This window comes from Ictalurus furcatus, chromosome 9, assembly GCF_023375685.1.
Source record: "Ictalurus furcatus strain D&B chromosome 9, Billie_1.0, whole genome shotgun sequence".
Lineage (NCBI taxonomy): Eukaryota > Metazoa > Chordata > Actinopteri > Siluriformes > Ictaluridae > Ictalurus > Ictalurus furcatus.
This window is the reverse complement of record NC_071263.1, coordinates 16,730,069-16,745,397: the sequence shown is the minus strand read 5'-3', so window position 1 is coordinate 16,745,397 and position 15,329 is coordinate 16,730,069. Positions and strand designations below refer to the sequence as shown.

The 15,329-nt window shown below is 40.4% G+C and overlaps 1 protein-coding gene across 2 annotated transcripts in view; it reads left to right on the top strand.

Moving 5' to 3' along the window:
- Nucleotides 1-15,329, top strand: part of kif26ab (kinesin family member 26Ab) — an 83,020-nt gene that overhangs the window by 55,064 nt on the left and 12,627 nt on the right. For both annotated transcript variants that reach the window (XM_053632524.1, XM_053632523.1), the window contains exons 5-8: nt 8,259-8,442; nt 10,900-11,109; nt 12,237-12,330; nt 13,846-14,108. In XM_053632524.1, coding sequence (XP_053488499.1) covers nt 8,259-8,442; nt 10,900-11,109; nt 12,237-12,330; nt 13,846-14,108 — 751 coding nt within the window. The remainder of the gene's footprint in view (nt 1-8,258; nt 8,443-10,899; nt 11,110-12,236; nt 12,331-13,845; nt 14,109-15,329) is intronic.

The window sequence follows — 15,329 nt, the reverse complement described above, 5'->3', positions numbered from 1 at the left end:
GCTTGTGTTATTTAGCATAGCAAAGTCAGCATCCAATATATGGTCCCAAGGATAGTTTGGAGTCCAGAGGTCAGGGTGTTGATGAAAAAGTATTCTCTCCTAATACTTTAAGCATTTTTGATCACCAGGTGTGTTATATATACACAGGGCAGTAGAATGTTCTTTATTTTGCAGTGTAATTCTGTTTTCACTTTCTAGCCGTGGTAAACATAATTGTACAGTACACTGATTATTGATCTCTCGCATATCATTGAAGATTCTACCTGTTGTAAAGATGATCAGTTAAAGGAAATGTGCTGCTACAGTATTCCAAATGATTATCATAGTACAAAAATTGTACAGATACAGAGTCCTCAGTTTTGTTGTTCTTGGCTGAAAAAGGATGTAATGGATATAGATGAGTGGATGCAGCTGAGGCAGACACTAAGCTCTGCACCTGACAGATTCCTCGAAGCTGAAGCCAAATTTCACTCAGACTGTGTGAGAGAAAGAGCTCATAATTCCATACGTGACTATTAATGCTAAAAGAGCTGAAACTGAGATGATGTTAGGAGGAGCAGTCACTGATGAATGAATTAACAAGGCAAAAAGAAGATAGAAGACAAACGTCAAAGGAGAAGAAGATATGCGTTCAAAGTGAGCAATGAGGGACAGCATAGCTGAAGTGGTTAAGCAGGAAGGTGGGGTGCCAAGAGCTATGTTGTGCAGGAGTCATGTGGAGAGTGACAGCCAAAACCATATGCAGTCTGACTGATGTCATATGTTGCTCTTGCAATTTGCCCACGCTCAGTAGGAGTACGTAACAGCAAATCCATGGCTCTTTCGCAGTCTCCATTCTCCATTACGTTACATTACATTCTCCATCACTGTCCTCCTGTTTGTCACTTTGCTTCATGGGAAAGGAATTCTGTTCCACAAACAGAATAGCCATGTGTTCTGAGGTTATATAAAGAACCTTTGTTTACTCCACTAATATCCCATGATGATATAGATACAGTTGCATGATTGAGCATGCTTTAGGATAAAACTAAACTTATTCACAGGCTTTGTGTAATGGGTTTGAGTATGCTCTGACAAATCTGAAACATGGTGGCTTGAGAGAGGGAATGCTCAAACATTTATTTCTCATAATTATTCTTTAGTTTGGAATTAATCATCGAAAGTGAAGTGAAATCCTTTTTTTGTGTGATGCATGAGTGTTGACTAGCTGCCTCTTAACCCTGTTACTAAATCTCTGTTGAAACCATATAGCTGGGCACAGCAGAACATGACATCATCCTTTAGTGCCCATTGTATGAAGTAATCCTTTTTTAAACAGCGGCTTTGTCACCATGTTACCTAAAGTGCTCGCATGGCAAGCTTACTGTAGTGAAGACAACAGAACAAAAAATTTAAACTGTTATTGCACACGTATTGCATGTCTCTCAGAATGTTGGCTCTTAAATGACTGTGTAAAATTATGTAATTGTTTGTATTGTGAGATCCTGGCCATCATGTCACTGGTACTTCTCTTAATGACATTATTTAAATGTACTCCCCATTAACTGCCACAGAACTGCCCTGTGCCACTTCCAATGGGTTATATCATCAGGCTTGCACAGACAAAAGCCAAATCTGTACAAGCCCTGGGCCATGCTCCAGTGTTCACATTATAGGGCCACAAGTCAATAGTGAGCATTAGGGGCTCAGGATAAAGTTTACTAAAAAACAACAACTGATGAAGTATATAAAGAATGTTGTAGGTTCATCATATTTTCCAGAGATTATATTTTCTTATGAGCATGTATAGCCTGTCGAATGGTGAGGAAAAAAGGAAGCTGGTTTTAGAGTGGCCAAGTGGAACAGTGTGGGTACATGTGGTTTTGTGTGGGTAGTGTGTTCTGATATCAGCCTGTGTGATCTGATTTTTGCCTGAAGGGTCAGAGCTTTGTCTAGCTGTCTAGTCAGCTAAAGGAAAAAAAAAAACCCAACAACTTCATACTAAAAAGCAAAATGTCAAGGATGGTAAATAGGGCATACACTGCAATTAGCCACAGGACCTCTTTGACCCACACATGCACACACAACCAGACACAGAGTGAGAGAGCTTCCCAAACAAGATAATGGGTCTATAGGCTAATGACTCCCTAGGCCAAATGAATTCCTCTTGCAAATTTGACAAAAGCTGAAAGCCAGAAAGTCCTCACTAGAGTAGACAGATAACCTGAGTATGACAAAGACACCGATTCACGCACCACAATACCAACACCTCTCCTCCAATCATGTCTGTCCTGTCATTAGTAAAAGCTTAAAGTACCTTTTGTATCCCTTGACAGCAACATATTGCTTTGTATTATCCAGCACTGTTTGTACATGCTGCTCACACGTGTGCTCTGAATTGCTGGTATAGCCGGAGAGAGTGATGACTTCAGCTCCCCTGTCACATTGAGCGATACACACATTAGTATTTGTAACGGTGCCAGATCGATTGTTACTAATGTTTCCCCGGCTCTGGTTTAACAGGTATGCACCATTTATCCATTCGGCTTTTGTCAATGCTGAAATGAATGGTTTCTAAGGAATCATTTTTCCTTTATTTGGTTTGAGCTTTGTTTCAGTAGTCATCGATACCACTACTGATTAGTGTTCATATTGTGTTTCAATTTTCTGCTAATTGCGGCACACACAAGCATGTTTTCATGTTGTCTTTCCTCTTTTATTTAGGTGTAGTAAAGCACATATCCCAAATGGTGCACAGATGCTGAATTTGAACACTGATAACACATACCAGCCCTAATGGCAAATATGATGCTATAATGTCAATATTGTGATACATTTAGCAAATAATTGCTTATGTTTGTCTGTACTTAGACTATACAATGCGGACCAATGGCATTGTACCTCAGGTAGCTGATTAGACGATAAAATAATTTTCTGTACAAAGCCATTTCATTTATGTAGACTTTAACCTTTAAAAGTCCTAGGACATGTTGGCAGGTTGAGACTTATTTTCACTGTAGGTGTGGAATAATTTATCATAGTTCTTGACTAATATGGTGTAACCTGGACAATAACCAGGAGAATGAAGGGTTAAATAAACACATGGTGTAATTCAAACTGTATTTTTTTTTAGTGGTTTTAAAATGTGTTGTTAGGGGGTTGTTATTTTGTTAATAAACATATATTGCATATCTATATTGCATATTTTGTGAATGTGTTCAGGTATCATGATATGAGTTTTTTGCCATATCGGCCAACGCTTACTTTCACGCATGAGATATGAAACGCTTGTTTGGCTTTTGACCATGCCTCTAGCATGACTGATCAGCATTCACACTATATGTGGTCTGACTGTGCTACCTCTGCTCTTTTCCTCCGCCAGGCAGTGAGAGTACATACTCTGGTGTGTATATGTAGGGCAGTGGGTTAGGAGAACAGTGTGTAAAGCTGTGCTTCATTGACTAAGACTCTTAATTCAGCCTGCAGAGTGGAGAAAGCATGCTTTTATACACCATGGTCTCTAAGTAAATTGACAGTCAAGGGAATATCGAGCTCTCTTGCTAAGAACATAGTGCTGTTCCGTTCATTGGCTATTCCCTGTCTTTTTCTTTCTTTTTTTTTTTTTTTTTTTTTTACCGAGGTAGGTCAAGGGCATTTTTCTTTTCTAAATCGACCTGACGATCCACCTGAATGCAATGCACTATTCAGAGGGTGCATGTGGTAATGAATAGCATTATCTCAGCTGTCACGCTGATCACATCTTTGACAAAGCACAGTCTGAGTGAAGCACACAGTTTATATTTAAATTCTTCCTTTTTCTCTCATTCTTTTGTTCTATTTTTGATCTTTACGTTCCTCCCTCTCTCACAGCCTCACAGATATATACTGTATATCCGTTTGAAGTCTGGGACAGAGTAAAAATGAATGGGCTTCTTTACACATGAAGTATTCATGCAGCATGGTGTGTGTGTGTGTGTTGAGAGTGAGTAAGGGAGAGAGGCGCACCCTCGCTCAATGTGAACTCCTTTTCTGGCTGTAGGGAATAAAAGGGGCAGGGCTGTGTAAAGAAAGAGAGGGAGGGAGCGAGCTGTGTGTGTGTGTGTGTGTGTAAGTGTGCGTGTATGTGTGCGTGCATGCGTGTGTGTGTGTGTGTGTGTGTGTGTGTGAATGAGAATGCTGCATGGCTACTAACGTTTCTCTGGCAGCACGAGCTGGAGCTTGACTGCAAGATCTCATCCTCATTTCCCTCCTAGTGCATAGCGGAGAAGAACACTTGGGGGAGGAGGGGGAGGTATGACAGAGGAAGTGTAGAATTAAATGAACTGACAGAAAAAGAGAGGAAAGAGAAGAAAGGTGCAAAAAGACATGGCATGAGTCACAGAAAAATGCAATGAATGACATGTAAGAAGAGGTAAGGAGAAGACGAGCCAAGCCTGCTGGAATGAATGGAAAGAAGAGTATTTGATTTGCAGCTGGATTCTTTGCGGAGTTGAACAGATTATGGGAAATGTACAGTGAAGAGGAACTTTGTGCCCTCGCCGCATCCCTCCTCTCCCCTCTCTGCTTTCCTCAACCCCTCCCATGCCACAGATTCTTCCTTTTGCTGGTGCTGGACTTTCTCCTCTCAAGTGCACCTTGAAAACTCATCTGGATCTTTTCAGTGATAATAAACAAATATTAGACATATAGACACAAGTATACTTTGAAAACTGCATAGCAAACTCAATGGCAAAGTGTGGATATGGACATGTAGACTGTACATTTTACTTTGGTCTTTTTTGCCTGCCTTTGGCAAAACTGGGCGCTTGCTTCATTAGATGATGGATTGGAATGAAGTGTAAGTACTTTTCCTCACTTTGTGCGCATGTATGTGTGTGTGCGTGTGTGTGTGTGTGTGAGACGTGATCCTTTTTACCCCTTCACCCCATTTCCCCTTTACTTCTCTGTCAACATAATAAATAATATTAATTTCATTCATCACATACCTACTGAACCCAGATGGGTTTTACAAGCTACTTATGTCTTCACTCATTTTTGGAATATAAATATGAATTTCCGAAGGAGAAAGTAATTTCTCAGCAACTTTGGAACTTGTTGAGGCATGATGTGATGGGTGAGGTTAAATTGTTTATTACAATTGTATGTGTTAATCTGTGTGTGTGTGTGTGTGTGTGTGTGTGTGTCTGCAACAGGGAAGTTGAACAGGTGGACAAGCAATGGAAAGTGTAGGCACTTTGGCATGTTCTTTATGGCAAGCGTCCATCTATAAGCCAAGCCAGGTTCTTCTTTGAGAGGGGGGTGAAAGAGAGAAAAGGAGAAAGAGAAATGGAGAAAAAGGAAGGAAGGAACATCGAGAAATGGAAGAAAAAGAGGAATGTAGAAGGTGGGATAGTAGAAGGGAAGTGCACATGTGATAAGCATTTTTTTTCTCTTGTTAGTGTATGAATGAACACACTAGATAAGACTTGTATGCTCCTTTCCAGAGCTTAACCCAGTAACTACTCAGAAAACAATGCAAATTGATTAAGTTCATATTAGATTATAAGAGTGTAGGTTTAGGAGGTTAAACCTGTGTGAGTGGTTTATTACCTTACAAGGTATCTTTCATTCATTCTTTTATTCATTATGTATTCAAATATAATAATAATAATAATAATAATAATAATAATAATATCAATTCTAAGCAGTTACGTTTTTAAGTTAAAATTTTGATTGGTGTTGATTCTAGTTGTGCAGAACATTTCTTATAAAATAAGGTGGGTTGGGGTTTTGAAAACATTGCATTTATCATGTATGTGGAGATGTACTGTCACTGGATCACAATCAGTGACACACTCTGCCTGTCTCGCGCCTATGAAGCTGCATCTGTCTCTCCTCTTTTCTCTTTCACAGTGGTAACACTCCTTCCCACTTATACACACACGCTCACGCACACACGGACCTCCCTTACTCTCGAGTTCCCTGAGGAGCAACTCATCCTGTATTCCTCTTGGACGCTATAATTATTTCATCAGCCAGCGGTGTGTTCCCTGATTGTGCGCTTGGGCTGTCGTTGTGGACTGGAGAGGGAGAGGAGAGAAAGGAGGAGGGAAGAGCAGAGAGGAATAAAGCGAGCATGACACTCATGGAGATATAGAGAAATAGAGCGTAGACGGGAGGGTGGACATCCAGTAGGCATGCACGCACGCACACTCGCACACACACACACACACACACACACACACACACACACACACACACACACACATAGCTGTGTTCAAAGGCATGATAGACTGGATTAATGAGCAGCCTGCTTGCTGAGGATACACACACACCACCTGCCATTCATACACTGTTCTACTGAATGACATACACACTTGTTTGCATGCCCTTTCATCACTGCCTCATTCATTCATTCATTCATTCATTCACCTTCAGTAAGCTCTTTGTTTTGTTTAAAAATGTTATTTTTAATATTTGGCTCTGCTGTCTGTAAAATCTTCTCAGAAGGGAAACTCTGGTGTCTGTGGAATCTAGTGTCTAGAAACAGGAGAAGAGAACAGCTCTTGCACATGTATTCAGGTGCAAATTGCTGTGTTGCATTTACCTCAGAAGTGGGAAGTATGAATTCTAAATTCCATTAGTTTGACCTCCAAGTGTTCAAGGTACAATTAAGGGGAAAAACTGTGAATTGTATAGCGAGTGTAATAGATTTAACAAGTGAATATTTCTGTGTTGATTGATCTAAAGCAAGTACTTGTGTATATACAGCATAAGGTAAGAAGTGCCCATTTGTTTACTCTTGATGCTGTGAGCAGCCATGTCGATTTGACGTCACTTGCTGAGCTCTGGATTGAGGAGACCATCTAGAGTAGTGGTCACCTACCATCTTCCTAGAGGTCTACCATTTTTTCGGAAGGTTTCATCTCCAAGAAAAATCAAATACACCTGTTTGATTTGATCAAGAACTTATTAAGGCAATGATTAAATGGTCAGGTGGGCACGATTATGGCTGAAGTCTTCAGGAAGGTAGATCTCCAGGAACAGGGTTCGTGACCACTGATCTAGAGAGTAACAATTTGTTCTTCTGGGTTTTTAATAGTTGGAGATTAGAAAGAGCTTTTGGGTCCACGTAAAATCGCCGACTATACCTTAAAAAAAAAAAAAAACACTTTTCTTCCTGTCACTATAGTTATACAGACTTAGTATTTTCATCAACCTTTTCTATTCATTGCACTATAGTTAAGGAATTCCTGATAGTTGCAGAATAATATGCGTTAAGATTTGTAAATGAATAATAAGCCAATTAAGGGAATAAAATAGTACAGTGAGAATTGGGACATTAAGTTTGTAGTAGTTAACTCTCATGAGTGTGCTGCTCACTCACGGTGTGTGGTACTGTGTAATTCCCCCTTCAGCACTACAGTATTCAGCATGAGACAGATGCCGCCTGTCAGCTTCTCTCCTCCACTTAGTGCATTCCACACAACACATAGTTCAATGCCCTCAAGGCTCCTACTAATTAGCATTACCTGCAGAGCCTAAGCATCTTTTGCTAGTTCTTCTATTTCCTCTTTCCTGTTTTCTTGTGGTATTTTTTTTTTCTTGAGGTTTTTTTTTTTTATTGTGTCACTTTCATTGGACACAAAACCATGTCAGCTTCAGAGCAACTGCTTTACAGTTCAAGTAAAAGTTATTAATATGTACCGCAAACACTTAACTGCCATGTCAGTGAAGTCTTTATTATATGTCTACTCTAAATGTTAAGACTGTATCTCATGTGAATGAGATTAATGTCCTTATTATGGCTGGGTTACTGTGGCGTCACAGCCAGCAAATGGTTAATGTCAAGGCTAATGGTGGAACTGACCCTATTAGCTGCAGTTTCACATTTCCTTCTGAAAAAGAGGAGGGCATTTTGGGGTGATGGGGCATAATATGGCCATTTGGTTATGTGAAGGAAAGGGAGGAGGCGACCTGCAGAGAGGGAACGAGCAAGAGAAAGCGAGTGAGGCTGTTGCGTGTTTACTTTGGCTTTGAAATGGGGCTTTTGACCTTTCACTTCTGTAAATGCCAAGCTGTACCGTTAAATCAATCAGCGAAAGAGCAGATTGATTTTTATTTCACCTTCCCAACTTGAATGAGAGGCAATATTTAAAGACTTTTTTGGAAACAACCTTCCATGTGGTGTGCAAGAACGTTTGGTTGATTGGTTGCAGTGCTTTGCAGCAATTTTCCACAAACAGCTTGAGACTTCAGAAAGAGCTTCACTTGTACTGAATTGCATGGGTTTTTTTCAGGGCTGCACAGAAGCTGAACCTTTCGTCCAAACGGAAAAAGACCCAGCCACCTATGCTGCAGCCGCCGGAGCCCTCCATTTACCCCACCAACTTCAGCAGCATCCTCCAGCTGTCCTCTCCACCCGCTCCACCATGCCTGCTCAGGGCCAGCTCAAAGGCCAAGGAGAACCCCGGCATGGGCAAGGTCAGAGAGAGAGACACACACACACACACACACACACACACACAAACAATCATTGTGCTTACAAATGCATTCTTTGACAGTGAATAAAGAGTGCTTTTGGTTTTAACCTGGCCAGAGAAATGCAAGGACATACATCTCTCTGTTCAGTGGGGAACACACATGTCGGTTGGCATGATGTACACACACACACACACACACACACACACACATTCTGGGGTATCTATACCCAGCTGCAGTTGTTTGCATCATACAGACTACTGCCCAGACAGGCTCAGGGCAGTGTAGGCTAATATAGTGGTATAAATCCCATGGAATGTCATGAATCTGCTCTCCTTGTTCTCTTTTGCTCTTTCTTGCTTTGTTCTCTATGGGAGGGGGATTTAAAGGTGTTGATTAACTCTTTTTCCGCTCATTATCCGCTTGGCTTTTTGAACATACCTTTGTCGGAAAAGATTTTGACCTAGCATTGAATTTTCCAAAAGCAAATGCCTAATGCTTGCATTGCAGCAGTATAAAGAAACTTCATAACCATGTAAGTAAGTAAGAATTCCAGATAAATATACAGTCTTTTTTGATAAAGTAGCAAAAAAGTAGTGGTCTCAGTTTTTTTTTTTAACAAAAAGGCAGTATAGTTGGATGCTCTGAATAGAAGCAAAGCCAGCAGTAGCAAGTATTCAGCATGTAACCCCTTTGTCTATTATTGTTCAGCTGCATGCTACCATATTTATAGAGATTGAGAAGATTTGTACCAGATTAGATGCCACCTGCTCTGTGAGATTATTATAACACATGTTGCCAAAAGCTCAAGCCCATTGAGATGATTGCTAACTGCCCATTATAAATGGAGTCATTGAAAGCCAGCTTCATTAACGAGTTTCCTTCCACTTCTATCGTAACTCACATCTGCTGCCGCCTGAAATGATCGACTGGGACTGAAGTTTGGGCAAGCTCAATCTTTACTGGATATCTTCACAATCACACCTTTATGCTTAAAAAATGATCAAAGTGACAAATTAGACAAATTATTACTAAATATACTTTTATTGATACACAATATCAGTATTTCAGGTATGCAAGGCTGATAACAAACTGACAGCTTAATTGTGATGCTACATTTAAAAAACTGTCACAAACTATGGTTCTGATGGCTACCATCAGACACAATGAAACAATGAAAAGGTAATATGAAATTAATTAAACAATTAGTATGAAATATTTCCACTCGTCTGCTTGTTCCTGTGAGTTACTTTTGGAAAGTGTGTTTTGATATAATTTAGACCAGTTGACCAGATAGACAAATTGAGGAAAAAAAAAGTAAAATACATACACACCACATACTGACTGTTACTTTTTATATTCACTCCCCCTTTGTTCAGGGACTCTTTATTCCATTTCTGCTCATCAAACATCTATGAAACTTGTTCAGTTTATGCCTCAGTTGTTCAATGTTTTTATGGTAATACAAATATTTATGCATATTAAGAAATTTGCTGGAAGTAAAAGCAGTTGAATATGAGAGGACGTGTGTGTGTGCGTGTGTGTGTGTGTGTGTGTGTGTGTGTGTGTGTGTGTGTGTGTGTGTATATATATATATATATATATATTATATATATGATCTGGAACTGGAAGAACAGCTCCTTTAATACAAATATCAGGAGGTGTGCAAGACCTTGTTGCCCGACCAATGTAAATATAGTGGAGGCTGTTGACTTAGTCAGACTTTTTTTGGTCAGTCATATGTGGAAACCTGTTTCCAATGTCAAGGCAGGAGTAATTTCCTTCACCATGTGCACATGTCCATCAACAGTAATCGGCCCCTGCGGAGCAGCAGGAACAAGGGGGAGCTTGGCCATGGCTGGTGCTGTGGCATAGACATTCCTCTGTCCACTGGCACGGCAGTGGAATAAAGCGAAGCTGACATTGTTCTCTTGGACCAAAGCTGGACTGAAGTTGTAAATAAACAATAACCACAGGTCCATAAGGATGTGGTTTGGCTTTGTACTGCTCAGATTGGAATGTTGTAGGAGTTCCAGGGGTAATCTGCTGTACTGTACTTGTGTTTGCTTGGCCACTGAGTGATGTCTGCTTCTCACTGATGTTTTGTGAGGATTAATTAAAGCAGTTTCGCAGCTGCTGGGTCCTTCTTGGCTCTGTCTGTTTGGGTGCGACACCATAAAATGTGTTGGAAGAGTGCTTCACGGTTCCTTACAGCTTCTATAGTTCAAAAACAAGCTTTATTTTTGTCATCAGATGATTCAGCTACTGTAGCAGCAAATCTATATATTTGATCATTCTATAGCAAACCTACAATCCTAGGAAAAACCCCCACAAAAGCCTTCAGTGGATTCAATATATTTCATTATTTTTGTCTGCAATTTTCTCATTATTTTCCTGCATGAGCATCCTTAAATAATACTTTCTTTTATCCACTTCCTCTTTTCCTGTTTCTCTGAGCAGGTGAAGGTGATGGTGCGGATCTGTCCATCTGTTGGGGTACAGGACTCTTCTGAGTCCATGTCTTTCCTGAAGGTAGACCAGCGGAAGAAGCAGTTGACTCTGTATGAGCCTTCGCTCCTGACCCAGCCCAGCTCAGGGCACCGACGTACACCACTAGCTGCCCCAAAGATGTTCGCTTTCGATGCTGTCTTCACCCAAGATGCCTCGCAGGTAAGAACTCCACTGGAATCTGTGTGCATTGCTGTTAGTTTTGTTATATTTCTGATGCTGTTGTCTAGTTTTATTGCCTTCTGGGTTGTATTCTAGTACATGTGGGCTAAGACATTTTCTCAAGGGCAGTAGGACATCTGCACAACACGTATACAAACACCCCCTCCTCCCACACACATATTCTAGACAGGGCTTGAGGCTTAATGCAAAAAATGGCATCCTTACTTCAGCATCATTCTTCACAGTATGGCCACAACAGCTGTTTCTTTTAAGTCGGGAAAATGATTTGAATTCCGGCCGCATATATCCAGCAACATTTTCGGTTCGTCACCCAGACTCCAGAGCTGGGAGGGCATCCAAATTAAGACCAGAGTGCCTTCCAAACAGCCACACAAATAACCATGAGGAGACACTTAAGAGACATGCACAGTCCTTGAGAATGATTAAGTGAGAACAATTTAGTTGACGTTTTGTGGCAACTGAGCTTGCCTTGTTAATGTCTGTGCTGAAAGAACTCAGCATTAAACCCATTTTATAGTAGCTCTTTACACAAACAATTAATTTGTTTCTTTAGTGCATGAATGATTTAAAGTGTTGTTCTGATTAAACTATTCACTGTAATGTTTAAAATAAGTAGATAAGCTTGAGCATGATGGTAAATCTACTAAATAATTGTGTTTTAGAGGCTGAAGTGGCTCATTATTCTAGTCACTGGTTTGCTAAAATGTGCTGTTTTTCATTCTATAGTTGGAAAGCCTGTTTGTCCTTGTGTGTATTTTTCCTATGTGTGAGGTATGGAAGGAGAATGCTGCAGTAGCGAACTGTCCCTGTGGACTGAGGCTAGTGGAACAGATTGTAATGACAGCACTGTAGACTGCAGCAGTGTAAACCTCCCCATGCCTGATGAATCCATGATGAGCTGATACTCGGTTGATTTGATGTTGCACTGTATTTCATTTGCTAATTATGAATTAAGTGGCTATCAGTTTGCGGCAGATATAGCTGCCTTTCAGACTGATCAAGTTCTGGTGCACAGTTCATGGCGTTCTGTGATGAAATCTGCAGCACTGCATTGTCAAGAACAGTGGCTGAGTGTTCATATCCTTGTCTTTTCTGGATGTCTGCAGGCTGAAGTGTGCTCAGGGACCGTGGCTGAAATTATTCAGTCAGTGGTGAATGGAGCAGATGGATGTATCTTCAGCTTTGGCCATGTTAAACTTGGTAAGCTTTCCTTGTCCAATATTCTGCATTACTATTACATGTAATTACATCGCATTACATTTTACTAATGACTTATAGGTGGGATAGCAGCCATGTGTCTTACAGTCCAGGCCTTTTGGTTAATAGTGTGGAAGCAACTTGGCCACTAAATAAATATGGTTTGTCCTTCTCATTTCTTTAAGAGCCTGTAGTGATACACTCAGGTTGATTGAGTGTGAGTGAGTGTGTGTGTGTGTGTGTGTGTGTGTGAGATTATTATGAGCAGAAAGGCCATAGGTAAGAGAGTATAATTGAAAGCTTAATAATTTACGCTCACAGTACGTTGCATTTGAGTGTCTTAAGCCTATGACTAGATCAACATGTTTGAGAAGAAGTTATCTGAAACACAATGGTAGGCAGTAGTGTTACAAGTAACAAGTAGTGAGGTTTTTAGTTTGGGAAAGTAGTGAAGTGGTTGCATCATATAAATCAAGTAGCTTACAAGGGTTAAGTGCAAATGTTCTAACACCACGGTTTCTAAAACAACGACTAATTCAGATTCACAATCCACCAATAAAATCCAGGGAATTAAAAGAAGAAGAAAGAAGAACTAATTAACATGGACTTGTTTGAGAAATGTCCTTGATCACGTAATGTGACTTAACCACAAACAGAGTAACAACGACAAAACAGTTTAACAGTGAAAAAAAGTATCATTGTTGACAGGTTGGTATGGTCAGAGTTTTTTTAAGAACATATATTTGACAGTAATGAAAGGTGACTGGATAAGGAGATAAAAATTATGATATGGTGTTCTTTAACAGTGTGAAATCATTGTCAAGTTGGTGGTATAAATGGTATTACAGTAAACATTCCCATCTCTCCACCCTGTTGATCATTTTCTCATAACTGCACATCTTCGAGTGGTTTATTCCTTATTTCAATTGTCTAGTGTATATAAACACTACATACCACACACAGTCTATATTTTAATCCATTAAGTTATGTATTTCTTGTTGTATTTCTTCTTATGTATTTCTTAAGTGTCATTTGGTTGGATGCACGTTTTCCTTCAAGTTAAGGAATTTTGGATGGAAATATTTTCTTCTAGGTTGAAGCAGACCTCCAAAAACTTGTTGTTTACTATCCCACCCTTTTGTTTGATTGACAGCCAGCAAATATCTTAAACCGTAACAGAATTCTTAGAGAAATTGTGATGAATCACAACCTAGGGTTTCTTAATGTTAACATTTTTTTGCTTATAGTATGTGAGCTCAGCATACATTTGTACTGTTGTGTTATGAAGAAAAGACCCCTACAGCATGACATCTTAACTATAACTCGCGCATTCCCTCTCTCTTTCTCTCATATTTCTCACATATAACACTGCTAAATTAATTTTGGGTAGACGTGTAATAACTGATATCATCAGTAGAAAAGGCTCTTTTGAAATTCCAGAGCTCTGCACACACCAGTATGCGGAGCGGTTCTCAATACGCTGCCAGAATTAACAGCTTGCTCTCTCCCCCTCACCAGGGAAGACGTACACCATGATTGGCAAAGACAGCTCTTCGCAGAGCCTTGGCATTGCGCCCTGTGCCATCTCCTGGCTCTTCAAGCTCATCAGCGAGCGCAGGGAGAAAACTGGCACACGCTTTTCTGTACGTGTCTCAGCTGTGGAGATCTACGGCAAAGACGAAGGTCTGCAGGATCTGCTCTCGGATGTCTCAACAGGCAGTCTGCAGGATGGCGAGTCGCCAGGGGTCTACCTGCGCGAGGACCCCATCTGTGGCACACAGGTTAGTGAGAGCTCACGGCTAGGGCTTTATTGTTATTTTTGTCTTGTTCCCTTTTAAATATGAACCTTTAAGTCTTATATAGGTCTTCTCTGAACATGTTTGGTTTACTGTCTGTGCATTAATAAAATAATGGGTTGTTTGGCAGCATTTTTTTATAGTGTAAAGTCATGAAGCCCTGTACTGACAGGCAGCTGTTTCACCCCTCCCCATATAGAGGTGCTGCTGATGTGTATCTCTCCCTTCCCCCACCAGGTTCCTCATTGGAGGAGGGTAAATGCTAGTGGGGTATTTGACGTTTGGGGAGATGTGGTGGAGGGTAGTTGAAAGAACTGCCAGGTGTTGGCATCAGATGTTGTTTTTTGGGGTCCATATGAGGCCAACACTTCAAAGGCTGCCTATAGGCTTGTGAAGTTTAGATGGAGGGAGTGAGGCTCCATTCAGTGTTCCTCAGAGTGTTCTCCCTTCTCCTCAGTGCTAGCGCTGCTACCTGGGATAGTCACTGCTTATTTCAAGCTTGAGTTTATCCGATTGATGTAACATTCATTAATAATACTGATTCATTTCACCACTTTAGGGCAATTTCAGGGCCATGGTGGATCTGGAGCCTGTTCCAGGAGCACAGTGCACAAAGCAAGAATGAATAATGATACAATACAGATCAATGTTGCTACTTATTTTCAATGGAGATGTCACAGTTATAGGGTTCGTCTCATTTGAGCAGTTTTTAGCTATTTTATTAATCAACCTCTTTTCTTTGAATTGCTCCTAACAGGTTCTTAGCCTACTGCTTCATCTCCCCTCTGGTACAGGCCTTTAAGGATCTTGACCTTTTAGCCTTTTTACCAATCGAGTTATGTTGAGATTGTTCCCACTGCACTCTTGATCTCTTGATCACTCTGTCAGTAATCCTTCTCCAACTCTAATGGGCTACCTGTGTGTAGAGCAGCTAAAATAGCTTTCTCTATTTCGCCTTCATTACCAGTCTCTCTTTCGGTCTCTTTCAAACCATTAGAAAGAAGTGAAAATTTTGCCGTGACAACCCCTGCCCCCTTTCAGAGTTACATCAGAGACATCAGAATCAGTATATAAAAGAGATTTAAGATGTGTATTAGGGAAATGGAAAGAGAAATGCAAACTTTTGATATAATGTTTTTTTTTACTGTTAATAACTGTTAATAACACACACACTTGTTGATCATTTTTGTTTACTGTGATGAAGCA